Source organism: Hemicordylus capensis, chromosome 3, assembly GCF_027244095.1.
Source record: "Hemicordylus capensis ecotype Gifberg chromosome 3, rHemCap1.1.pri, whole genome shotgun sequence".
Taxonomy (NCBI): domain Eukaryota; kingdom Metazoa; phylum Chordata; class Lepidosauria; order Squamata; family Cordylidae; genus Hemicordylus; species Hemicordylus capensis.
Window position 1 is genome coordinate 261,930,881 of NC_069659.1, and position 27,362 is coordinate 261,958,242.

Genomic DNA, 27,362 nt, shown 5'->3' on the forward strand with positions numbered 1-27,362 from the left:
TCATGTGAATGCTCACCTCTCCTTACCTCAGGGAGTACCCATGAAGTATCTTTTTTGGTGTTGATAGTTGAAATTGAACTCCTTGATTTAATTGTTCCATATGGATGCCTCTATGCCAATGGGAAGTCACCTTAAGTGGCGCGACGGGGAAATGTTTGACTAACAAGCAGAAGAAGGCTGCCAGTTCGAATCCCTGCTGGTACTATATTGGGCAGCAGCGATATAGGAAGATGCTGAAAGGCATCATCTCATACTGCACGGGAAGAGGCAATGGTAAACCCCTCCTGTATTTTACCAAAGAAAGGGCTCTGTGGGTGCCAGGAGTCGGAATTGTCTTGACAGCACACTTTACCTTTATGCCAATTAATCCCCTTGGGCAAGGCCATTGTGGCTGGAGTTGATGGGAGTTGTTTTCAACAACATCTGGGGACCCAGGTTTGAGATCTTGTGGGGGCCGTAAAGCAGGGGCAGTAAAGCAGGTGTTAGGGCCTTATCTGTATTGACTGTTTGATCAGTACAGATAAGCAATAATTAGTATTAACATATAGATGTGAATCTTGATGTCAGGATAACTGGAGTCTGCTTCTCTAACACTGCATCCTAGAGCAAACCAATATAGTGAACAGAAAAAAAATCAGTTGGCAAGCGTTAAATGTGCTTTGTTTTTCTTTTAGCTCAATGGGACCAAAGGCATGTTGGATTAATTAGGTGTTTGTACCAAACAATCAGCTGGGTCTGAGCTGGAATGAAGCAAAGCTGAAGGACGGGAATTAGGAACATGTGATCTGCCCTTTGGCTGAGCAGCTGGTACCGATCAGTAGCTGCTTTTAATCAGAGGAGGACTAAAATTCATAGTAGTCTGAAAGCTACAGCAACCTACATATGCCACACATATGATCAATGTAAGCTAATGTAAGTCAACTCCTGCTGACTGGGCAAAGTGGCATCTTTTAAAGTGGCGGCTCTCATACTGGCAAGCAGGGAGCAACTGCCCCATTTCAGTCTAGCGTAGTGTCCCTCCAGTGCCTATTGCTGATGTGTCACTTGTGTTTCTTTTTAGATTGTGAGATCCTCTAGGACAGGGAAGCATTTTCTTTTATTATGCAAATTGCTTTGAGAACCCTTTCCTAAAAATTGTAAAGCAGGTGGAGAGAGTGGCCAGAGGTGCTTTTGCACAGTTTTGGCTAGTGCTCCAGCTGCGTCCCGTTCTCGAGAAGGCAGATCTGGCCACAGTTACCCATGCCTTAGTCACATCATGTTTGGATTACTGTAATGCGCTCTACGTGGAGCTGCCCTTGAAGAATATTCGGAAACTGCTGCTAGTGCAAAATGCGGCAACTAGGATTTTATCTGGAGCTGCTTGCTGGGATCATGTTACACACATTTTGAACGAGCTACCAATCTGTTTCCGGGTCCAATTCAACGTGCTGGTTCTGACCTTTAAAGCCCTTTAACGGTTTGGGCTCGGGATATCTGAAGGACTGCTTGCTCCCAATGGTTTCTGCCCACTTGACAAGATCATTGGAGGAGGCTATGCTCTGCGTACCGATAGTGAGAGAGGCTTGGTTGTGGAGCAAGCAGGACAGGGCCTTCTCAGGCATTGCCCCCAGGCTTTGGAATACTCTCCTGGCTAGTATCTGCTCCACAGCCTCCATTAAAGTTTTGAGAAAACAAGTAAAAATGTGGCTCTCCATCCATGCTTTTATATGAGAGTACAGTTTTTACTGCTGCTGCTGCTTTGTGTTTTTTGTTTTACTGTTTTATATAGGTTTCTACATTTTAAATGAAGATATATTTATATTTAATATCTGTACTTTTTGTATTTTAATTGTGCATTATTTTAACTATAGTATAAACCGCTTTGGGATTATCGATATATTTAATTCTCTTAGCCGGCATGCGTGTCCTGGATTTGGCTGCGAAATTCTCATGGCATGTTGTGAGAGTTCCGCTGCCGAAGGGCAAGAGTTGCGGGCGGTAAGAAAAAATGGCAGTGGGCGTTATCAGTGGGCTGCAAAGCAGCCTGAGGAGACGGGCTTGGCTGGCTGCCAGGAGGCGGCGGGACGGCCTGGCCAAGTAAGGCCATCCCGGGAAAGGATAAGGTGGTGGCGGCGGCACAGCCTGGCCTGGCTGCCAGGAGTGGGAGTGGGAGGTGGCAGCAGCAGGATGGCCGGAGGAGGTGAGAGGGGTGAGTGGGAAACAGGCGACAGCGCTAAGCCCCGGGCTCCCATTGGAGGCCGGGGTGGGAGGGAAATGGGCGGTTGGACTTTGCCGCCCGGGAGGATGTTCCCTGTTCGCCACCCGCTGAGGTAAGATGCACATTGCGGGTGGGGGAAGGAGGAGAGGAACGGAAAGGGAGGGAGGACAATAGAAAGGGGAGCAGGAGGGAGGGGGCAGGGGGAGGGAGTGCAAGAGAGTGGTGTGGAAGGGGGTCAAGAGGGGAGCAGGAGGGAGGGGGAGAGGGGCGGGAGGGGAGGGAAGGGGCAAGAGAGAGGGGAGCAGGAGGGAGGGGGCAGGGGGAGGGAGGGCAAGAGAGTGGGGCAGGAGGGGGAGGGAGCAAGAGAGTGGAGGGGGAGGGAAGGCAAGAAAGTGTGGGGCAGGAGGGAGGGGGAGGGAGGGCAAGAGAGTATGGGGCAGAGAGAGTGGGACAGAAGGGAGGGCAAGAGAGAGTGGGGCAGGAGGGAACAGCCGGCCCCAAAAAGTACACAGATGCTCTGTACGGGTAGGATAGTTTTAATGAAAAGTGGTATAGAAATTGAACTCTCTCTCTACACACACACACACACACACACACACACACACACACACACAAACACACGTCGTATGTGGCAAGCCCCCCACCTCCCGTGCTTTACCAATAGGAGGTAACAGAACAGAAGCACCATGGAGATTGGGCAGTGAGAATTCCATATGCAGGTAGGGAAGAGGAGTGGGTAGGGGGTGGATGAGGGAGAGGGCAAGTGAACAGGGAGGGGGTGAGTGAGTGAGCAAGTGGTGGGGAGGGGGTGAGAGAGAGAGAGCAGGGAGAGAGTGAGCGGCGGGGAGGGGCTGAGTGAGTGAGCGAGTGGGAGGGGCTGGCTGAGAGTGGGTGGCTGACACTGAGCAATAAAGCAGGGGCTGTGGCGGGGGGCTACAAAGTCCTAGTGCACAGATGTTCTGTGTGGGTTCAACTAGTAAATAAATAAAGCAGTACTGTAGATAAATATAACAACATAAGTGGCTGGAGTACTGTGCAACAGTATGTCAGTCTGGTAATATTGCATGTGTGTGAGTTGCACAAATGCAAAATTTGCACAAATTGTTACACAAGAGTAAGTCAATGGAAATAATGGACTTACTCTTATGTAACACATTTTTTAAATTTACTACATTTTTATCCTGCTCTTCCTCTAAGGAGCCCAAAGTAGTGTTCATTGTTATATGTATCCTCACAACAATTCTGTGAGGTAGATTAGGCTGAGAGATGAGTGGCCCAGAGTCACCCAGTGAGTTTAATGGTTGAATGGGGATTTGAGCTTGAGTCTCCCTGGTCCTAGTCAACACTCGAACCACTCCACCACACTGGCATTCAGTGTCACTATGCTGAAGTACTGTTGTACAGTATGTCAGCCAATAATGATGATGATGTAAGCTACCCCAGAGTTCCTATACACTACTGTAGCCAAGCCTAAGTATGTATAGCAATAGCAATAGCAATAGCACTTACATTTATATACCGCTCTATAGCCGGAGCTCTCTAAGCGGTTTACAATGATTTAGCATATTGCCCCCAACATTCTGGGTACTCATTTTACCGACCTCGGAAGGATGGAAGGCTGAGTCAACCTTGAGCCCCTGGTCAGGATCGAACTTGTAGCCTTCTGGTTACAGGGCGGCAGTTTTACCACTGTGCCACCAGGGGCTCCTATATATTTCAGTATAACTGAAATAAATGTATAAGCCTCTCCTATGTACTCCTACCTTCATTTATCAGCCTCTTTCCTGTTATCTCCCCCGTGTAGAATATTATATTGTAATTCCCTTAGGGCAGGGACCTCTTACCTTCTGCACTTTAAGTACACATTGATATCTATATAGATACATTAAATCATAATTACCACCATCAAAATAATGGGAACTGATGGTTCTCATGCAGCTGTTTCAAATAGTATGCTAGCAAGAAAATGGCATTTTCTGCTGTTCTTCCATTTTCATTGATTTCAAATGGTGTTATCAAGTGTTGAACAATAACAGAGGAGAATATATATTGTATTCATCTCAAGTCATTTCAAGTCAGGGACTCTTCTTCAGGGACATTGGTGAACAAAGCAATTTTTTCTACTGTCTCAGAGAACTTGGGCTAAATAAAATATATTTCCATTGCACCTCTTCTTTCATTGTTTCTGGATTGGTGTCTTCTCCCATTTCTTTTCTTTACTGTCAAGTGTTAAACCAGTTCAGATCTTTATTTTACTAAAGTAAATATTTGTAACTTATAATATACACAAAAATAAATTAATTGGCAGAATCATACCAATTGGCAGAATCATGCTTTTCTACCAACCAGATGTTTAGCATGATGCATCAGCTAAAGCATACACTTCCTGTAATAGTGCTCATGTTCATATCCTATATTACACTGTCTAGTGAAATTTGATTTATATTGCTGTTGTTGTGGCTAATGGACTGCGCTGTGAACTAAGGAACCCCAAGTTCAGATGCTGCCACTACCATGAACTCAGAAGTCCTCTGTGCTATCTGAAAATATATCCCTGAGGGTTGCGCAGCCCTCAGGGACATATTTTCAGGTGGCACAGAGGGGCTCCTGGAAAAGAAGATTAAACAAATTGATGCTTCCCACTGTACTGATGCAGTTTAGTGGGAAGCAGAGGTGTAGGAAGATCCCCAGGTCCAGGGGGCAAACCCTGGATGGGGGCCCCCCATCACATGCGCAAAGTGTGCATGTCCCTGCACCCCAAGCCATGCTCCCTGCATCTGATGTCAGATGCAAGGGGTGGGGCAACAAGCATCTCACTGCCAGCCTGCCATTATTCCCCCTGCTCCGCCGCCACTACTTAGCTTGACCTCTGGAAGGTGGGGGGGGGGGCGATCAAAGTGGGGCAGGCCACCCCCCAAGGCAGTGGTTGGTGTGGCGGTGGCAGCGGGCCTCTCTCCTCTGGCTGAACTGCACACCTGCGCAGTACAACTATGGTGGACGTCGCATGCCCGTGATGTCACAGGCATGTGACGTCCACCATAGTCGAACTGCGCAGGTGTGCAGTTCGGTTAGAGAAGAGAGGCCTGCCACCGCCTCGCCAGCCGCTGTCATGTGGGGTGGCCTGCCCTGCTCTGATCACCCATCATGGAGGCCAAGCTAAGAAGTGGTGGCAGGGCAGCAGTGGTGGGGCAGGGGTGGCTGTGGCTGTGCGGTGGTCTGACCCATTGGGCCCCGGGATATTTGTTCCTTGTCCAATGGACACTACACCCATGGTGGGAAGTTCTGTTGCTGTACCACTACATCCTTGCTCTGCAAGATAGTCAGCCACTATTTTTCAGCCCAGACCTTCCATCTGACATGAAGATTATGTGGATTTTATTGTCCTGATTTACTGTATACAGGATTCTGTTAAAAACTATCCCTAATAAGCATTCAAAGCATCTCTTGCCACATGGTGGCTTATTCATTTTCAGTGTTAGCATGCCCGCAATTGATGGCTTGGGTGTGTATGAAAAGATGTGTGGAACATATACATGTCTAAAGTATCCTGCTTAAATTGGGTCTTCTCCTAGGACTGAATCTGAAAGACAATAGGTTACTTAAGGCCACTTACTAAATTGATCATAGAGAAAAGAGCTGAAATGGGAACTTTCTGATTTACAGCTTATGGAGCCAGCGTGGTGTAGTGGTTAGAGTGCCGGACTAGGACCGGGGAGACCCAAGTTCAAATCCCCATTCAGCCATAATACTAGCTGGGTGACTCTGGGCCAGTCACTTCTCTCTCAGCCTAACCTACTTCACAGGGTTATTGTGAAAGAGAAACTCAAGTATGTAGTACACCGCTCTGGGCTCCTTGGAGGAAGAGTGGGATATAAATGTAATAAATAAATAAATAAATAATAAACTATGGATCTCTAGCTGGTACATTCTGGGATATGGACATGAGGAATGTACCACATGAAATGTGTTCCACAGTTGATCCATTGTGGCAGTTATAATTTGCGATCATGACATAATTAGTGTTTAGTAGATGGACCCAACTACCAACTGTGCCCAAATCCTGTATAAATCAGATCTAACATCAACCTGCCTTACAGGGTTATTGTAAGATTTACTGAGAAAATAAATGTGAGGTGCTATGAAAACTCTCAAGTATAAAATAAATGTTATGTATTATATACAAAACAAAAACAGAAAACCCTGACTGTAGCATGAGAGAAATATCCAGCAAAAATGTACTCCCTCTACTCTTAATATAAAGATTTTCTTGGCAGGGAAAATTTACAGGATGAGAAGTATGTTTTCCATCCAAGTAAGTCTAGGATAAAAATATCTAGCCAGGGGTGCCAGATGTATTTTATTAAGGAAATGGTCCTCATTCTGAAATGCCTCATCACCAAATGTCTCTTCTCCATAACATTCCTGTAAAAAGGCATTACAAACTCCAGTTAATTTCTAATTTTTGAAGTGATGATGTGTCAAATCTACAAGTCTTGTCGCTAGTGACGTCACGGGATACGATACTCCATAACTCCTACTGCACACACGTGCAGAGAGGTGGCCGGCCTGCAGGCCGAGGAGGAGACTGGGCAGCGGGGCCTGGGCAGCAGTGGTGGGGCAGCGGGGCGCTGGGTAGCCCCCCCCAGCATTTGGAGGCCCCCCTTGAAGACATGAGGCCACGGACCCCCACTCCGTGGTCTGTACCTAAACGCACCACTGGGCGCTTTCATGAGGCAAGGTGAGGCAGTCACCTCAGGTGGTAGATTATTGGGAAAGCAGCTGGGTGGCAAATGTTCCCCACCACTGTCAGCAGAGAAGCTCTTTATGACTGATCAGTTCCTGCAAGCCTTGCAAAGAGCGCCTCTCCTCACACTTCTTGGAAAGCTTGCAAGAGGCAGGAGGAGAGAAGAGGAGGCTGTAACCTTCCCTGCTTCCTACCCCCTTGCCACTTTCAAAGGTTGAAAGGAGGCTGGCCATCACTAGGTACATGGGGTTAGGCAGCATTTGGCACCACTATACCACACATGCAGACAGAAGCAGCTGGTCTGCAGGCCCGAGCAGCTGCGGAGCCAGCCAAACAGCGGCCTGGGTCTGGCCCCACTTGGAGGCCCCCTCCAGATACGCCCGTGCTTGTGACGTCACGCTCACAGGGGTATGGCTCGGGCCCTGCCCGGGCTACTGAGAGTCCGAGTGAACTCTCCATTTTATTTCAGGCAGCGCCAGCTGCCCAATAGGACGTTTTCCCCTTGCTCTTCCTCTCTGGAGGAAGAGAAAGGAAAAAACGTGCTATCGGGCAGCCGGTGCTGCCTGACCGACGGAGAGTTTGCATGGACTCTCAGCAGCCTGGGCATCAGAGGGGCGAGTTCGCTCTGGGCTTCTCCAGATCTCAAGCCACAGGACTTCGGCAGCCCTTTTCACTGGCATCCCGGGTTCTTTGAACCTGTTGGCACAATGATGGCTACGTCCCTGGGCCCAAGGAAGCCAGCCTGCAGGTTGAGGAGGCCCACCTGTGTCTGCCACCAGAGCTGGGTGAAGGGGAAATGGCAAGGGCCAGGCAGCAGTATATTAAAAAAATAGAAAGGGGGGGGGCTCTGAAGCCTCAGGTCCGGGCGCCAAAAGTACCTAGGCGCGCCTCTGACAGCGCCATCTTTGTCTTTAAAGCACTTTCATTTCCACACAGGCATCTTCTGCTTCAGTTAATTCACATGACTAACATTCAAAAGTTATGCATTTCCTTCTTTAAGTGACACTACATGTCACTCCTTCTAGTGTGGAATGAGACACTCTCACACTTCCCTGCCTTGAATGCTAGCACTTCATGCCCTGCAACTAGACTTGGATGGAATCCCAAAATACAGGGTGTAACATGACCTGTGCTAACTCACCTCTCGGCACCCCGGAGTGCAAAATAATTACCTTGTGTACAAGCTCTACACTGCCTGATGAGTTTTCATTTTTAAAATTAAGGTTTTATTGTGTGTGTATATATGTGGAGCATTCAACAATTGCCAAAGTATAGCTATCGGTGATATGGAGGGAATCAAGAGGGAGATGGACACAAACAATTAATGACTAGGTTTCCAGTACCATTATCACAGGTCTGGAAAAAGAGAGAGTGCCAGTTTGCCTTAACTACCAGGGTTGTCACTCAGTTAAAGAAAACTTAGTCAATTGCTCTGTCAACTAACTGCATACATTTGTATGTGGTTAAGAATATTTCTGGCACAGTATGTATTTAGATTATGCCATTTATGTGTGGTAACAAACATAATTTTAGAAAAGGCTTCTTTGCAAGATAAAAGTGGGGAATGTCTCTTTTAAAATGAGGCTGTTCTCATGAGCAGCCAAGATGGGGCTTAGTTGCCCATTAGAACCTCTGGGAGCCACCTGGCTCCTGCCTCCCAGTGTCAAACCCACCAAAGTAGCCCACCAGTTAGCCAAAGTTAAGGGTGTACTCGTGCACTTAACCTGGGCTAACTGCTCATGGGTCAGTGCTGCGTGGGACTGACACGCAAGCAGGCTCCTGGCCAGTGACAATGCATCCTCGCACCCAAACTTCTGCACTGCCTGAGGCAGCTAGTGACCGTCTGGGCATGTGATGAGTGCGCCCATCAAGGACTAAGCAATCATCTGCAGGGAAAGTCAATTTAAGCGGCCTCCCCTACCACACTCCCGGTAGCTCTCTCACAGGGTTGCGAGAAAGGGCCTGATGTTTGCTATTTATAGTTTTATAAGTATTTATATTACTTATAATACAAGCACTGTTTTAAGACAAATTTTTAGACAGTCTGAGGTCAATGGTAAGGAAGAAATGAAAGAAATCTTAAAATACATCGTTTGTAGAAGGGTAAGCAGTAATTTAGTTCACAGCCTCCCCTCTTTGATTTTTTTTGTTTGAGTTACTGATAAGCAGGCAAAGCTGTGAGTCATCCATTTCTGCCTTCCCCACCTCCCCTCCCCTCTTTTCTTCATGTTCTAACCAGGTGCCTGATTAGATTTAGGGAGAGTGTCTGTGATATAAGAGTGTGGATTTTTAAACAGTGAGACATGGAACACTGAAGTTGACGTTTGCATGTCGAAATGTTTGTTCTTTGCTTGCAGCTTATATATTTTTTCTTTTAAATTACGCAATAAAAAGGTCTGGATAGAAGAATTTGGTGTAGCTCCATCATGTGTATCAACTAATTCAAAGAAATGCTTGTTACATTCAGATATGGAAAGGTGTGTTATTAATAAAATGCTCAGATTTGTTTGGGTTAAGGTTTTGGATTGGTAACATCTATAATAATAATTGAGACCAGATCTCTAGGAAGAGCTATTATTATGAGCTATTATGCTTTCTGTGATCTGTGATATTTTATAATGTTCTGCCTTTAATAACTAAATAATTTTAAAAACAAACAAACCCTAAGTCAGAGGAGAGTTGGGTTGAAAATCAAGGCGTTTCCCCTCTGCTGTGCCTTTTCTCTCTCCCCTCTTTCCTCTTCCCCCTCCACTCTAGTTCAGCTGTCATGTGGTGCTAGTGGGATTCCCCCCACCTCACCATTTGTGGATGCAGTGTGTAATCAGTGAAACTCAAAGTTTTTTAAGCTCTGTGGTCGCTCTGTGGTCTTAGAGTTCTGCGAACCAGAATGGCTGCACTGGAATCTGTTTTTGGGAAGGTGAAATATGGTGACACCGTTTTCTGAATTTACTAATATGATGCCAGTTAATAGTAATCAAATAAACACTTTCATGAAGGCAAGAGAGGTCATAAGAACATAAGAACAGCCCTGCTGGATCAGACCCAAGGCCCATCTAGTCCAGCATCCTGTTTCGCACAGTGGCCCACCAAATGCCGCTGCAAGCCACAGGCAGGAGTTGAGGGCATGTCCTCTCTCCTGCTGTTACTCTCCTGCAAATGGAGAGTAACTCAGAGGCATCTTGCCTTTGAGGCTGGAGGTGGCCCACAGCCCTCCAACTAGTAGCCGATGATAGACCTCTCCTCCATGAAGTTATCTAAACCCTTCTTAAAGCCATCCAGGTTGTTGGCTGTCACCACGTCTTGTGGCAGAGAATTTCACAAGTTAATCATGCATTGTGTGAAAAAGTACTTCTGTTTGTTGGTCCTAGATTTCCTGGCAATTAATTTCATTGGATGATCCCTGGTTCTAGTGTTATGTGAGAGGGAGAAGAATTTCTCTCTCTCTCTCTCCAATTTCTCCACACCATGCATGATTTTATAGACTTCTATCATGTCTCCCTGCAGTCGTCTTTTTTTAAACTAAAAAGGCCCAGGTGTTGTAGCCTTGCCTCATAAGAGAGGTGCTCTAGGCCCTTGATCATCTTGGTTGCCCTCTTCTGCACCTTTTCCAGGTCAAACTGTGTCTGTCAAGGTTTGTTTTTTTTAAAAGCTATTCCCATGTGCATGTCAAAAGAAGTGCATGTGGGAATAAACCCCTCTGGCAGATAGAATACTTCTGTTCACAGCAGACACAAAACTCACAGGAAGACTAAAATGCGATAGTAAGGCCACCTTCCTGCATAGCTATCAATCAGTTTAAAATCCTGGCTCAATAATGTTTCTGTCTTTTACATATTTATTTATTTATTTATTTAATTTATATACCGCCCTTCCAAAATGGCTCAGGGCGGTTTACAATTAAAACAACTCATAAAACAATGAAAAGCTACAACAAATTAAAAACAATAAAACAACTAACAATTTAAAAACATTTTAAAACAAAAATTAAACATTGTCCCCACACCCCAGCTCAAGAAAACACGTAGACTTAGTATAGAAGAAAAGGGCCACAACTTTGTTAACTATTACACAAAGCATGGCAGACTGGAACACCAGGTGATTAATCACCCTTAGAGAACAGTGCGGGCCAATAGAAGCAGGTCAGAACTCTAAAATCCTACCCAGCGCCCTACTGGGCGACACACCCTGGCTCGGGAATGGGCAGGTACACTCCACCCAATTCCTTCAAAGCCGACCCCCCCTTCTGTAAGAGAGGATCTGGATACTTCTAGGCATTTGTCCACCCTGGACCACACAGCCCAAAGGTTGGAGAAGTCCTGAAGCAGGGTTCATGGCAATCATACATACAAACACCAACAGATGGAGAAAGGCTCATAAGAGTTTAAAGCTATACACACAACCATGAGAGATGCGGGTAGGGTGTGTGGCAGGGGGAGGCAGAGAGTCCTGGCCTCCAGGAATCCCAAAATGCACCACATGAGAAGTATGGTGCAATGGGGGGTTCTTCTGTGAGTCAGACACCCACATGACCCAAGCACACAATCTGGTCACACACACACGACCCTGTACTTGGGGTGAAGGACATGCTCGCGCCCTTTAACCCAGGAGAAAGCCCAGGTTTAAAACTCGGGGTTTCGGGGCAGGCAGCACCAGGATTGGCCCCGATCATGGAGCTTTACACGGGCAGCTAAACCCAGACAGGGCTTCCCAAGCCTGGATTTGGCTACTCGTGTGAACAGCCTCTTTAAGTGGTATGCCAAATCAAATCTTTATTGTTACGGTCATTCGACCAGCAAATAAGTGGTATGTGTGAAATCATTTACACCTTTTGAATTCAGGCTGGCCAAAACCCTTAGCCTGAGGGTTCTAGAGAAGTGGGATTTGACTAATGATTAACTGTATGTATGTTTTAGTATGCATTTAATTTTCCTTTGGGCTCCATCAGCAAGATCTCCAAGGCAGATAACGCAATTTAAAGGCAATAATAGAGTTCAATGAAAATTACGGCCAAATATTAGTGTAAGCATGCAACTAGCCTCTGAACACTTATTTTTATTTTTGCTAAATGCAGCTGTGGCGAGGTACAGTTTGAATCAGGACTGTAGAATAGGGGAAGGAAGTCTTTAGCCACTGGCTCCACCATGGTTCTGATTCAGATTAGGCTCCTGTGCCTGAGCTTTTTCTATTAATAAGAGCAGTTGACAAGCTGGGGGTGGAGCTGATTTTGACTATAGCCAGAGCAAAGTTTTATAGCCCCCCTCTATCACATCCACACTCCTCTCCCAGATCACCACCAGCACCTAAGAAAAGCCCTGCTGGATCAGGCCCGAGGCTCATCCAGCCCAGTATCTTATTTCACACAGTGGCCCACCAGATGCCTCTGAGAAGCCCAGAGGCAAGAGGTGAGGGCATGCCCTCTCTCTTGCTGTTGCTCCTCTACAACTAGTATTTAGAGGCATCTTGCCTCTGAGGCTATAGCCACCAGACTAGTAGCCATTGTTAGACCTGTTCTCCATGAATTCATTTAAGCCCCTTTTAAAGCCATCCAAGCTAGTGGCCATCACTCTATCCCATGGCAGAGAATTCCATAGATTAATTATGTGTTTTGTGAAAAGGTACTTCCTTCTGTCTTTAATTTCCCAACCTTCAGTTTCATGTGGTGACTTCTGGTTCTAGTGTTGTGAGAGAGGGAGAAAAAATTCTTTCTGTCCACTCGCTCTACTCCATGCATAATTTTATACACCTCTATCATGTCTCTCCGTAGTCGCCTCTTTTCCTAACTAAAAAGCCCCAGATGCTGTAGCCTTGCCTCATAAGAAAGGTGCTCCAGGCCCCTGATTATCTTGGTTGCCTTCTTGTGCACCATTTCCAGTTCTACAATGTCCTCCTTAAGATATACTGACCAGAACTGCACCCAGTACTCTAAATGTGGCTGCACCATAGATTTCTATAAGGGCATGATAATATTAGCATTTTTATTTTCAATCCCCATCCTAATGATCCTTTTTTTCACAGCTGCTGTACACTGAGTCAACACTTTCAACAAGCTGTTCACCATGACCCAAGATGTCTCTCCTGGTTAGTTACCCACAGCTCAGACCCCATCAGTGTATATGTGAAGTTGGGTATTTTTGCCTTTATACTTGCTTCAGATGCATTGGACTGCATTTGCCATTTTGTCATCCACTCACCCTGTTTGAAGAGATCCTTTTGGAGCTCTTCACAATCTGTTTTGGATTTCACTACCTTAAGTATTTTAGTGTCATCTGCAAATTTGGCCACTTTGCTCCTCTATTCACCACATCTCCTATTCAGGAAAGAAAAAAAAGCACAGAAGAGACAGTTTTGACTAGGGTTGGCTCCAAGTTTCAGGGTACTCTCTGCTATCTATGGGCCCCCTCCTACCTGGGTGAACCTTGTGGTGGAGCTTACCTCGTTGGATGGGTTGTGGGAAACCCTCACATGCCTCACAGAATTCTTTACTCAGACCAGTGCCATTTGGATAATATTTTTCAAAGGTACTTGGATTTTTTAAAATGTGTTAGTCTATTTTCCAGTAGGCTTAAGAGATCACCTGGCATTATGTGTTTGTGTCCATCCATGTGTGTGTGTGTGTGTGTCTCCATCAACTTCACAACGCTTGGACCAATATGAACCAAATCGGGTGCAGTTGTATGGACACATAGGGACACCCCAACGGCATAGTTTGTGATGATGTCATCTACCCCAATCCAAGATGGCAGACGTGTAAACTTTTGAGGCGCTCCATGGGCTAACTTGTGAACTGCCTAACCGATTTGAACCAAATTTGCTACAGCTGTAGGAAAACATGGGGAATGTTCAATGACATAGTCTGTGATGCCAGTCTTGGAAGACAATACTGAGCTAGATAGACCAATGGTCTGACTCAGTATATGGCAGCTTCCTGTGTTCCTATGATGTCATCCACTGCAATTCAAGATGGTGGACGCATAAACTTTTGAGGCACAAGTGGGCTAACTTATGGATTGTCTAACCGATTTAGATGGATGGTGATGTCATCCACCCTGATCCAAGATGGTGGATGCGTGAACATTTCTGGTGCAAGTGATCTAACTTGTAGACTTCGATTTCAACCAAATTTTGTCCAGTTGTAGAGATAGTGAATGGAATGTAGGCAGGTTAGTTCTTACTAGAACAACTTGTTTTTCTTTAAACTTACTAAAGGTACAGTAGCAAGCGTGTGGTGAGGTTTTTCTGGTTTTACCAAAAAAGCTCAATAAAGAATTCTGTGAGGCACTTGAGGATTTTCTCTTTTGGTTTCTTCAGTGATTCCTCTGTCCCCTCCCTATTGCCCCCCCCACCATGAGGTGGGACAGAGAAGCTAACAGTGAGAGGCTTTCTTGGTTGAGAGGGTCACTGTGCTACCACTACATGAAGACTATGAGCACCAACTCATAGGCATCAGCAACAGGCATTTCTTAGGTCTCTGTGGCTTTGGCAGCTGACCAATCGTGCCCACAGGGCAACTGTCATGGGTGGGCCTGGTTGGACACATGGTCCCCCCACCCCCTCAAGGGTCCATATGCGCCCATCTAGCCAACTCCTTTGCAGTGGCTTGCTCATGCATATATATGCTACACAAAACGAGCAGGTTAACCCAGGCTAGGGCAGGCCATCCTGGGTTAGGCTGCCCATGTAGAGCGCCAGGATTGCTCCTGATCCCAGTACTTCTGCCCCACCTAACCAGACTTTTAACCACAGCCTTTAGCCAGGGTTAATGGCACTAGCATACCCTTAAACCCAGAGCCAGGGTCCAGTGTTCCCTCTAACAGGGATTCCAAGAAGTTGTTCACTGCGACTCCCAGCATCGCCAGCTGCAATGGCCTTTGGCTGGGGATTATGGGAGTTGTAGTCAACAACATCTGGGAATCCCTGTTAGAGGGAAAACTGCCATGAATGCTTGGGCTGCAGAATCAGGCAGCTAAAGCCCCCAACTCTTGGGGGAGCCCCTAAATGTACCAAACTGCTCACATGGTGCATTTTGGGTTTCCTGGAGGTTGGGACTCATTTTCCCAGCCTCCAGAGATCTATGCTGCTGGATCTACATGCACGGGTCATGTGGGCACACAAGCATGAGTCCCACACACAATGACCAATCGTCTGGGGGGAAAGTAGGTTTTCCCTTGCCTTCTCTCTTGCTCTTCCTCCCCACACTCTCATGGTTGTGTGCAAGACCTCAGTATGTATCTAGGGCTTTGGATGATCTTGGGATAATTTTTCTCAAAATCAGATTTGCAGATGTGAAGAACAAACATACCACAGTCTAGACAGAGGCAGTGTTAATGGTAGGATGCCCAAGAGAACCAACAGACTCAAAGCCAAGGCTTTGAAAACAAGAGATAAAGTTCATTTGAAAAAATGCAGAAGCAAATAAAGTAGTTGGCAACCTTGTATGCACAGGGAGTGAAGGCAGCTCCAGGGACAATATAAAATGGAGGGGAGCAAGAGAGTGAAGTCTCTAATAGCCTAGTGGTTGGCAGATGTTGAAAAGTGGGCAGAAGGAAGGAGAAGAGATGAGGGAAGAAGAAAGAGAAAAGAAACAAGAGCAGCTTTGATACCTGGCCTTCATCTGCTTATTTATGCGTGGTGCCAATGTGATGACTTCTGCTGGGGAAGATTTATGAGATTACCATTGCAAAGATTCTGCCAAAGTGACAGACAAGGAGAGAGAGCAGGCTGTGGCTTGGCACCATATTCCAAGGTCCATGGCACTCTACCTAACCATGGCTAACAAAAGAGAGCACTGGGTTTCCCAGGCACGCAAGTGCAGGGATTAGTCCACAGCAAGGTCATGTAGGGAGTAACCAGCCTCAATGGCTCAAGGACTTTACTCAGAAGTCCAGGGGCTTCAAGCACAGAATTTAAACCATAGCAGGCCACTCAGAGAGGAACCCAAGGGTTCTTGGGTCCAGGAATGTCCAGGGTAATCTTGTGTAGATCTCCCCACAGCAAAGCCCATGCAAGGAACACCCAAAAAGCTCAGTCCAGCTTAGCAGAGATCTGGACTCTGCAGCCCAGTGTTCCAACTTAGAGACTCAGTAGTCCAGTGACTCAGCTTAGGAAAAAGCACACGAGCAGTTCTGGGCAGTAGAAGGCAGTGTGTGCTGTCATCCCCCCCCCCCCAAATACTATCCAAGCTAGTTTCAGAGAAGTCAAGTACTGAGGTTTGAGAGAAAAACCCCTTTATAGGATTTGTTCTCTGTACAGTTCCAAAGGCAGGAAAAACAATTTAAAAATGAGGAATTCCAGGTACTGGACTTGAAGAAGGTTTGGGTGTAATAGTTGCTATTCAGATGAAACACAGAAAAAAAGGGTGCTAGTGTTATTTACATAACTGAGATATGTAACTTACATAACAATTTACATAACTGAGTCTTGTTCCTGAATGCATTCCGGTGTGTGTTTTTCCTGTTTCTCAGGGGTAGTTTTTAAGGTTCAAAACTCTTTGCTGTGTCAGCAACTCTGACTTCATGAAGAGTGCACAGAATTCGGCTTTGCATGTGTGTGTGCTACGTGTGTGTGCCATGTGTGTGCGTGTGTGTTAATTTTGTCTTCACTGCTAGACAGACCCAATTTACAAATGACTGTCTTATGGTGGGATCTGGAGGATGTTCCCATTGGTCTACGAGGAGAGCAGGAGGAGGAGCTATGGTACAGGTTGAGGCTTGCACAGCAGTTCCTTCTTCTCCCCCCCCCGCCCCCCGATTCCAATGGAAGCATCTGTAGGCTCCATATTGATGCTGGGCCTTTGGGGGAAAGTCCATTGACCAGTAGAAACAGCAGGATTTGCTGCCACAGGATTTGGCAGTGATGGTAGCAGCTCATCTTCTTTCCACCCTGTGAGAGTAGAAGGGAGAGGGATCACTTTTGAAATTGCTGAAGGATTTGGCAGCTTATTTTTTTCTCACTTCCGAGGGTGGGTGAGGAAACCTCTGCTGCCAGATAAGCTTGAGGGAAGAAGCCTAGTAAACAATGGGGAACAAGGGACCAGTTTGTAATGGGAGGGTGAGGTCTAGAGGCCAGCACAGGTCTTTTCCTCAGGATTCCTGGCACTGCCCATTGATGGCAACCCTGGTCCTGGTCCTGTGCCTGACTTGGATCTCCAACTGAGGACCAAATATACCCCAAACTCCTGTACTTCAGGAAGGTCAAAATCTAAATTTTCACCTTGGCTGCTCTATGCATAATATATGAAAGACACACTGTCTCTTTGTTTGCTGATCCAGATGGAATTTAAGCTAATTCTCTGGCTGTGTTTGGAAGAAAAAATAGGAAGCCTGCCATGTTCTCCTAAGTGCCAGTGGTAGAAAAGAGGTTCCAGCTCACAGCTTGTTCTGATTTCACAGCCTTATTAATGCTACTCCCTCTGCCTTAAGTCGACAGAGCCTTTATATTAAGCTTTATGACAAACTAGCTTAATTGGTTTATTGGGTCATGAACATTGTATGAAATTGTCTTCTTCATCAGATTCTTGTCATATGTCCAAAAAACTTGGACACAATCAACCAGTTGGTCTACAGAGACTCTATGCTTGCTGATACAGATAAAGGCTTGAATTGCTAGTTCATTCGTTCGTTCGTTCGTTCGTTCGTTCATTCTCTCTCTCTCTCTCATTGCAACCTGACAATCTTAGGACTCTAATGCATGCATCTAATTCCACACTGGAGCCAGATTCTGCTATCTGTAGGTAAAAACTTGGGCAAAATTAATCTATTTAACCTCCTGTTAGTTAAGCAGGAGGGAGCTAAGTATGTGCAATTGAAAGCAGATTTAAAATGCTTAACTTTGACTTCATTGAGCATTGCGATCCTGCTCAGGTATTCAGACTGTGTGGATACTGAAGCCCTCTTCAGACGATGTAAAAAGCTGGGGAAGTTGTATGCAAGCAAGTACAGCATCCCAAAGAGCATACTCTGAATACCGAGGCCTGTGCTGATGCCCGGAGAAGTCCTCCCACCCCCCCCGGCTGTCCACGGTTACAGTATTTGACTGTTGAAACAAATGCTGTACATGTGGAGGAATCTTCCACAGCATTTTGTAATATGGAATGTTTGGGTGCATCACGGGAAGAATCTGATAATTTGTCTGCTCAGACAAGCACAGTAACTATGGATCATGGGCAGTGGGGTGGGGCTTGTGAGCATAACAACATGGGGGCCAGGCTTCAGAGTACACTCTCAGGGATGCTGGACTTCTGTACATCTTTTATAACTTCTGAAAAGGGTATGATTGCATGTAGGTCAGGAGAAGAAGCATCAGCCGTCTATAAATGCATGTTCATTCAAATCCCTGAATGGGGCTCCTACATGTACAGCTGTTAAGGCAGGGTTCCTGATAGCATGGACAGAGCCCTTAAATCCTCAAGGCAGGGTTTCCAATCACATGGATACTACCCCCTGTATATACAGCTACCGTGTTTCCCCGAAAATAAGACAGTGTCTTATATTAATTTTAGCCCCAAAAAATGCACTAGGGCAATTAGTGGTACATCAGAAATTACTGCTAGGTCTTACTTTCGAGGTATGTCTTATTTTCGGGGAAACAGGGTATTACACACAGAGGTCCTTTCAGGTGTTTGGATAAATGGTGCAGAGCAGAGATCAAGAGGCAGAGCTTCCTCCCTGATCTGTGCAAAGTCAGCATCCACAACACCTAAACTATATTGGACAAGGCTTATGGCATTAATAATGGCTGTGATGGTATTTTGAGCTTTTTGAACCTGGAGCATCCTACACAATGATTGCCTCACCTGCCTTACTCATTTCAGTGGGACTTCTGTTGAATCAGAATGCCAGTTGTCCTTGCTTGAAATGTGATAATTCAAACTAGAGAATTGAGCTTGTTGTGCTTCAGCAAAGGCAATGGTTGTTTGTTTCTAAAACAACTTATCTGTTTGAAAATAAGAGATAAATTAGAAGTGGTTGGAGGCTGCTGTAACTTTGTTTCGTTGCAATCCCCATCATTGAGGTTTGTGAGAAATCCATAGGAAGTGTGCCATTACTATCAGAACCCATCAAAATCTACTACTACTACTACTATTTATTTTCCCCTTTGTGGCAATCTATGGTAATTTGAATGATATGAGTGATATTCTATGTGGGGACTACCTGATTGGGACTAACAGTAGGGATTACCTGATTGGCTGAAATTGCTTCTAATAAGGTCAAAGAAGCTTGAAGACTCTTAGATGTATTTCCAGTTTTTGACAAATCCCATACTCCTCAGAATAACCTATAAAATCTTAGCTACCAGTTCTGGTAGCTGTTAGGGGTGTGCATGAACTGCGGTTCAAGCACTAGTGTGGCACCACAGGGAGGGGAGCGGGGAGCAGGAGCTTTAAGAAAGAGGAGAGCAGGTACTTACCTGTTCTTTTCTGTCCCATGCAGCTTCCTGCTGGGGCAGCACTTGGCCCAAGTACCCTGGTGTGGCGCCAGCACACACATGGTGTCTTTGCTTGCTCGGTCACCATTTGTGTGGTCAACATGGTGTTGTTGATCACACAAATGGCACTCATGCATGCATGGATGCCATGTGCTTGCTGGCACTGCGCAGTGGTACTTGGGCTGAGTGCCACTGCTGCTCTTCTCTTTCTTAAAGCTCCTCTCCCCACGGCACCAAACCGGTTTGCACAAGGTCCGAACTGGATCAGTGCCCAACTGGCGCTCGAACTGTGGTTTGTGCACACCCCTAGTAGCTTCTAAAATTTCCTTGGGTCTATTTCAAAATCTCTAGAATGCTGCATTATACTCAAGGGTTTTTTTTTTTTTTTTTTTTAAAAGATGAGTCTCTTATGACCCTATATGGGAGTATAGTCCAAATACAGAGTTGTGGACTGCAGTTGTCAACCCTTCCCTTCCCACCTTCTTTCTCTTTTTTCCTAATTATCATATACTGAACTGAATGTTACCAGATCATTGGAGAATGAAGACACACAGACATTCTAAAATGTGTTGGAATGCTTTGAACATAAGTTGCCACATTCTGAAGGATTTGTTTTCAAGGTGGATGAAGTGTTTCACTTCCATTACCCTTTCAAATATGCATGTCTGTCTTCACCCTAAGGCTTTTGGTACTCTGTTGGGAAATCAAGTAAAAGCCATTAGACCTTCATGAGCCTGTGAAGTTTGGCCTGTTCTTTCTTCTTCTGGAGGATTGCTGAAACAGCAGTGAGGAAGTGGCTTTTTACATAAATATTCATACACACAACCACAAAAAGACAATGAAGATAAAAGGCAAGCAGGAACCATGGTGGCACATGCCTTTTCCTATTCGTGAATCCTGCAAAATCTCTTGATGTTGGGAACCATATTCAGGGCTGCCACGCTGGACAGTAAATGATGTAGTTATAAATTCTACTATGTTGGTTTGTTTAGATGGTGGGGAGTGGGCTTGGGGGAGGCAGGCAGGCTGTGAAGACACAGGGCACAAGGATATTAGGAACAATCTCTCATGAAACTAGTTCCATTCTAATTATCATTCTTGGAATTACTTGGAAGATGTATGCACCACTTTTCAACAAAAAAGTTCTCAAAAAACAAAATAACTGTTCTCACACAACAAAATAATGAAAAGATGATTCCCAAAGGAGCTTGTATTATACACATTTCAATTTGGGGCAAAGGATTAGAATCCCATTTGTTTACTAAGCTTGATATACAGCCCTATTGACTTATTATGTTCAACACACGTAGACCACTGTACAATGTGCACATGGACAGACCTGTATGCACATACAGTAATTTAACACGCATTCAGTAGTACGCTTGCAATCTGGACCCTGCATTTGAGGGTGCCTGTACGCAGGTTCTCAATTACAATGAAGACATATACACAGTCATTCACAAACATATGCACATTTGTACACATGTACAATGTAATATCTACCTAGGGCTATTGTAGTAAGAGTAGAAATTGCTCCATCCATTCTACACTTAATAGCCCTTATTAACTAATCCTAAGGGTTGATTTCTTGACTAATGAAGTATGCTTGTAAGGCTCTGTGGGGCACGGTGGTAGGCAGCCCTCACACAACGCAGTCCACCTGCATGCATGCTATTGCATCACAGGTCTACTTCCGAGCATTGCCTGGCTCCCAGAAGCACTCTGCAAGATTGGAACCACTTCACTCAACCTTGGCGACACATTTCCAACCTTGCAGGTTGCTTTTAGATCATGGACAGCCTTTGGAAGTGTTAGCGCTGTGGCGCAACAGCACACAAACAGGATGACCGGTGGAGGGGGGGGGGAGGCACGTGAAGGCTTTGAGCATGTCCCCCAACCTGCAGAGCCTCCTTCCACATGCGCTTTGTTAGCCAGCAGGTCAGCTGGCTAACCTGCCAACCGTGAGCACAATCTAGTGGAAGCACAGCACAAACACATCTCATTGAATTCATGGGACTCAAAAGCTCCCAACTGGGCAATAAAGTTCTTTTGAAATTGATCATGCAAAGTTAACTTCTTATTTTCATTCTTTTCAATGCCTGTCTAACTTCTGAAGCATTTGAAAACAGTGATAACAAATGTATTTACCTGTGCCAGCAACAAAAAGGGAATTAAAATATAGGGCTTATTTTCTTCATTTAGTAAATATATTGACTTCTTGTTGTTGTACTTTGATGGTTTATATTTGGTGGAAATAATACACAATGTTTTTCTTTTCTCCTGATAGCTAAAAATGGCAATAGGAAAGGTGAGAAAAGCAAGAAAAACAATGAAAGGACAACAGATGGTGACTATGAAAGACGAAGTACTTATGAAGAAAGCCGTGAAAGTAAACTAGTCTTTTATTTCTTCTTTGTTAAACCTGTTGTGTTTTTTTGTTGCTAAACCTTGAGGGCATGCCCATGGGTAGCCCTACCTGCGATAGCACAGCCTTACCTAGGTAGGGTCACCTTAAGTGGCGCAGTGGGGAAATGCTTGACTAACAGAGAACTTGCATTTTGGGTGGCATAGAAATGTATTAAATAAATAAATAAAATAAATAACAAGCAGAAGGTTTCTGGTTCGAATCCCCGCTGGCACTCTATCGGGCAGCAGCGATATAGAAAGATGCTGAAAGGCATAATCTCATACTGCACAGGAGGAGGCAATGGTATACCTCTCCTATATTCTACCAAACAAAACCACAGGGCTCTGTGGGAGTCAAAACAGACTTGACGGCACACTTTACCTTACCCAGGTAGGGCTGCTCATGTGCAGTACCGAGATTGGGCCCAATCTCAGTGCTGCCCCACTGGGTAGCCCGAGTTTTTACTTGGGCTTCTACTGAGGTAGAAGGGTGCAAGTGTCCCCAGTTTTGTGGCTAGAGTGCCCAGCAGTAGGAAAAAACCCCAATGTACCATGCTCCTCACTTTGTGCATTGTGGGATTTCTGTAGGCTGGGCTGCATTCCCCTGGCCTGCACTTATTCCCAGCAGTTCGGCTCATGTGAGTACGCGAGCAGCATGGCCCAAGGAATGGAAAGGATCGTCTGGTGGAAAGGTAGGAGCAATCCTGCCATCTCCTGCCAGCCCTCCCTGCGCTCTATACAGTTATGTGAACGACCTTCTTGTGTTGGTTCCTTATGGGTGTCTTGAATTACACTGAATGACATGGTGGACTGAGGTTGTGGAATTCTGGACTGCACTCTTTATACTGCAAGGTGGGGTAATAATATTTTTGAATGGTCCCCAATAAAAGAACTAGGACTGCTTAGAAAATCTGCCATAACCATATTCCACCCTAGATTTTATGGTTCTGTATTTCTGGTATGGAGTCCAGCAGGTCTGGCTCCACCTCAGAGAAGTTTGTTGACAAAAGGCTGTTGCTCCATCACAAGGGGAGCGTTGCATCATCACCAGGGAGGTGTGGGGCTCTTCCCAGCCATCCCATCAAATGGTAGTTTTCCCACAGAGGTACCGGTGATGATGCAACAGCCTCTGAGAAAAGCAGCCATTTTCACATGTTTGGACCCCTGGAGGAGGCAACCTCTTCCTCTCTCCCTCCCTCCCCCCCCTTCTTCCATTTGTGAATGAGATGGTTGGGAGGAGCTGAGAATCCAGTGGCTCTCTCAGCCAAGAATGTTGCTCTGTGGCCACACAAAGGTGGGCTGTTGGCACTTCAGGGTTTGGCAGCAGGCCCTTGACAAGTGCCCCAGGATGCTGACCTCTGATTCCTGTCTAGTTCACAGACTGGACTTTGATTAGGTAAAATCTGTTTTGGGATGAGGCTCCACAGGTATGTTTTTCAATGCTGCCCCACCCCCCGAAAACCAGTTAAATTTCCCCCCTGTTTTTCTTTTAATTTAAAATATTACCCCATTAGACCATTTCTTCATTTAATCTAATATCTTCATAAGGAGCAGTAACAACAACAACTTTCGGATCTTTATAGCTGCGCCTGGGCAGTGGAATTCACTCCCTATGCATGTTAGAGGCTTAAGAGCTTCGGTAGCTTTTGAAAGAGCCCTAAAAACATTTTTTAGCCTGGCCTTTGGTGATTATTGAAATGATTTTAAACTGGTTTTAATTTTATTTGTTTTTAATGAGCTATTTATTTTGTTTTTATCTGTTTTTATATTTGTGAACTGCCTAGAGCCATCTGGATGAGGCAGTATAAAAAAATCGAATAAATAAACAAATTCCTTCTTGGTCAGGCAAAGAAAGGGAGAAAATGGGGGAGATGGGTTTATGTAGATATTTATTTTATTAGAGGGAGAAGCTGAGCAGGCTTGTGCAGTGCTGTATAAGGAATCAGAACCCATTACCGAATAGCTAGCAAAAGCCCTATTCATATGCTACCTGTCTACAGTAATAGGGTTCCGATCTATACTTTGCATTGGAGAGTACCTGTACATGGGTTCATTTTAAAGCTTCCCTGGCTTCTCCAAGATAGGACTGAAGAGAGATTCCTGCCTGCAACTTGGAGAAGCCGCTGCCAGTCTGTGTAGACAATACTGAGCTAGATGGACCTATGGTCCGAGTCAGTATATGGCAGCTTCCAATGTTCCTAGTTTGGAAAAGAGACGACTACGGAGAGACATGATAGAGGTGTATAAAATTATGCATGGAATAGAGAGAGTGGACAGAGAGAAATGGCAGCTTCCTATGTTCCTAAACTCCCTCCTACCAAGCAGCCTTTGTTGCTTGAATGACCTCAATATCACTTGGTTTCTGCCAACATCTAATGCAAACTTACACAAATATTTTATAGGTAAATGTGAAATTTCTCCCTGTTTTCCTCTGCTTTTTTTTGCATTTTAAAATTTTTATTAGTTTTTACAATATCTTAACAATCCTATTACATTTAATTAAGTAAATATTGACTTCCCGCTTACCAGTCTGTGCGGTTCATGTTAGCTATACATATAAACCATTGCTATAGTAATTCAAAACATATATACTCCGCATTGCAAATTCAATTTTACCCTACCCAACCTGCTGTTATTACTAAATTTCAAACCCTGCTGAAAGGTCCATGTTAGAAAAATAGTTCTTTAAGTAAAGTAAGAATGGTTCCCAATCTTCTTTGAAACATTCCAAGTTTTCATCCCTTATAAGTGCTGTAAATTTTGCCATCTCAGCGTATTCCAAAATTTTTATCAACCAGTCTTCTTTTGAGGGCATTTTATCGTCTTTCCATTTCTGTGCATATACTATTCTAGCCACTGTGGTTGCATACCTAAAAAAATGTTAAGTTTCTTCTGGAGAACTCTCCTTGAGTTATTCCAGGCAGGAAGGATTCTGGCCTCTTAGGAAATGTCATTTAAAAAATTTTCTTCAGCTCATTATATATCATATCCCAAAAGGCCTTCCCACATGACCACCACATATGGAAAAAAGTTCCTTCACATTGTCCACATTTCCAACATTTGTTTGAAACATTTTTATACAATAATGCTAATTTTTTCAGTGTCAAATACCACCTGTACCGCATCTTATAATAATTTTCTTTTAAAGTATAACATGCAGTGATCTTTAAATCAGTTTTCCATAATTTTTCCCAAGCTACCATATCTATATTATGACCCACATCTTGAGCCCATTTTATCATAGTTGTTTTAACCACTTCATCTCTTGTCTCCTCCAAAAGCAACAACTTATACATCTTAGAGACTAATTTTTTCATCATTTTCACAAACTCCTTCTCAAATAGGGATGGGCCCGGACCGGTCTGGAGGCCACTGTAAAGGCCTCCGGACTGGTCCGGACCAGTCCAGACCTGGGTGGTTCTGTTCGGGGGTGAGGGGTAGTTTAAGAGCGGCGGGAGGGTTTACTTACCCCTCCCGCCGCTTTCCCGCTCTGGCGCCGTAATGTTGCGAGTAATTGGGGTGGCAGGATACCTCCCTGCCGCTCCTTCCCCGATGTTGCTCTAAAAAACCTCCCAGTCGTCCTTTGCGCGTGCGCACGTCAGAGACATGAAGCGCGCGCACGATGTGCGTGCGCGCAAAAGACTACTGGGAATTTTTTTAGAGCAACATTGGGTAAGGGGCGGCAGGGAGGTCTCCTGCCGCCCCAATTACTCGTAACATTACGGCGCCAGAGCGGGAAAGCGGCGGGAGGGGTAAGTAAACCCTCCCGCTGCTCTTAAAGCTACCCCCCACCCCAGTGCCGGACCGCAGTGTGGCGGTTCCGTGCACACCCCTATTCTCGAATCTCGACATTTAATCCTCAAATGCAACTTTAAGTTCCTTCTTGTAAATTTAGTTTAGCTGATGATACTGAAACCAGTTACTAACCAAATTTTGTACTTCGATTAAATTTTTTAATTTACAGCCCTTCTCTTGAAAACATAACAAGTCCCTATAGGTATCCCATTCAGATTGCATATTTGTCTTTTTATTTGCCAAAGCTTCAATCGGGGATACCCATAATGGAGTTTTAGATTCCAGCCCTTTTTTAATATTTTACCCACACTCCCCTGCTTTTAAGGAAATGATGCATGTGCAGAATTCTACACCTATTTTCCAAAATTTGGTTTTCCAACCAGATGTCAAGATCCCATTTGTCAGAATCCTGTTATGCTCACCCCTAATAGAAAGCTTTCCACACGTAGTACCAGTTAGAGCACAAGTTAGAGATATGCCAGGGTTCGTACTGCAAAGCGGGGTGGGGTGCCATGTTTTGAATGTTCTCTTATGTAATATTCACTAACCCAGCACATCATACAGACTGCTTTGTCTAGTATATATGGGGAATTTGAAAATCATTTATTATATGTAGGCAGGGGGCCCCCCATATTTGGAGGGAGCATTCTAAAACATGACACAGTATAAAGTGGTAGTGTTCACAATTTTACCATCTCATACTCCCACCTCAGTCTGCATGATATGTAGAATAGCTCCCAGAGGGCCAGACAAAATGAGCAAACCTCCAGGGTTAGCAAGTCAGGCTTCTTGCACTGCATAGCTAAGACAAGAGCTGAACTGTCAGTCTCTGATCTTTGGTGTACATTTATACATTTTCTCCTTAGAATCCTGTAGGAGAGATGCAGACATAACTTTTCTTTCTAATGTGTGAAGAATATGCTCCTTACTCCATTAAAAAAAGAACATATCTTTAAAAACCAGCTTTATGTTTAATAGTTCTTGTACTGTTTAATTTCTTTTAAATCAACATCCTAGATTCCTGCAGCCACTGGGGTGGCAGGGGAGAGCTGGAATCCTTTTGCAATAGGAAAGTTTACTTTTCATTTCACTAGTTCAGAGTTTTCAAGATAAATACCACTAGCCCTGCTGCTGCTCTGGTTCTGAACTGATTTAAAAGATAAAGTCCAGCACATGTTGTATAATTCTAGCAAAATAGCATTTAAGTGCCATAGGTCAGATAATGCGACTCATCAGGGAAGTGTAGGGCACACTAGAACAGTAGCAAACGATTTTCTAGAGATTTACACTGTACTGAGCATTGAGCAAGCATTACACACTTGTGGTCCCTGAAGGTTTCCTAGTTGTTTTCCTCCAGGGAACTGTGGAAAGTTCACTACATGGTTGTACAAACAGGCTCAAAGAATGACAAAATAATATTTTTGCTTTCAGATCCACAATGCTGATGTACATACTTAATCTTAAATATAACGAAAGCTCTGCTGATTTACGGAGACTATAGGTCTCTACTGTTACATTTCTTGACAGTTTTGGGCATCCCAAAAGAAAGAATTCAGGATGGACAAAGTATTGCTGGCAGTCTGTCTATCAACATTTGTGATATTATATCCGTTTGTAGCCAATCTATCATTATTACAGAACCAGAGATCATGAAGCTGTTCTCACATGCACCCTAACCCAGGCTAGGGAAGCCTGGTCTGGGTTAGGCTAGTTGTGAGAACCCTTGGAATAGGGCCTGATTCTGGCGGGGCAGTGCCACCTAGCCCAGCTTTTAAATCTGGCTTTTAGCCAGGATTA

General features: G+C 44.9%; 1 protein-coding gene across 5 annotated transcripts in view; it reads left to right on the forward strand.

The window, feature by feature from the left end:
- The window catches only part of CPXM2 (carboxypeptidase X, M14 family member 2), a 164,499-nt gene that overhangs the window by 1,820 nt on the left and 135,317 nt on the right, over positions 1-27,362 (forward strand). For 4 of the 5 annotated variants that reach the window (XM_053308486.1, XM_053308485.1, XM_053308487.1 and 1 more), the window contains one exon: positions 21,652-21,753. In XM_053308486.1, coding sequence (XP_053164461.1) covers positions 21,652-21,753 — 102 coding nt within the window. Of the gene's footprint in view, positions 1-12,956; positions 13,020-21,651; positions 21,754-27,362 lie in introns of all 5 variants that reach the window. The other variant, XM_053308488.1, reaches the window with a different exon arrangement.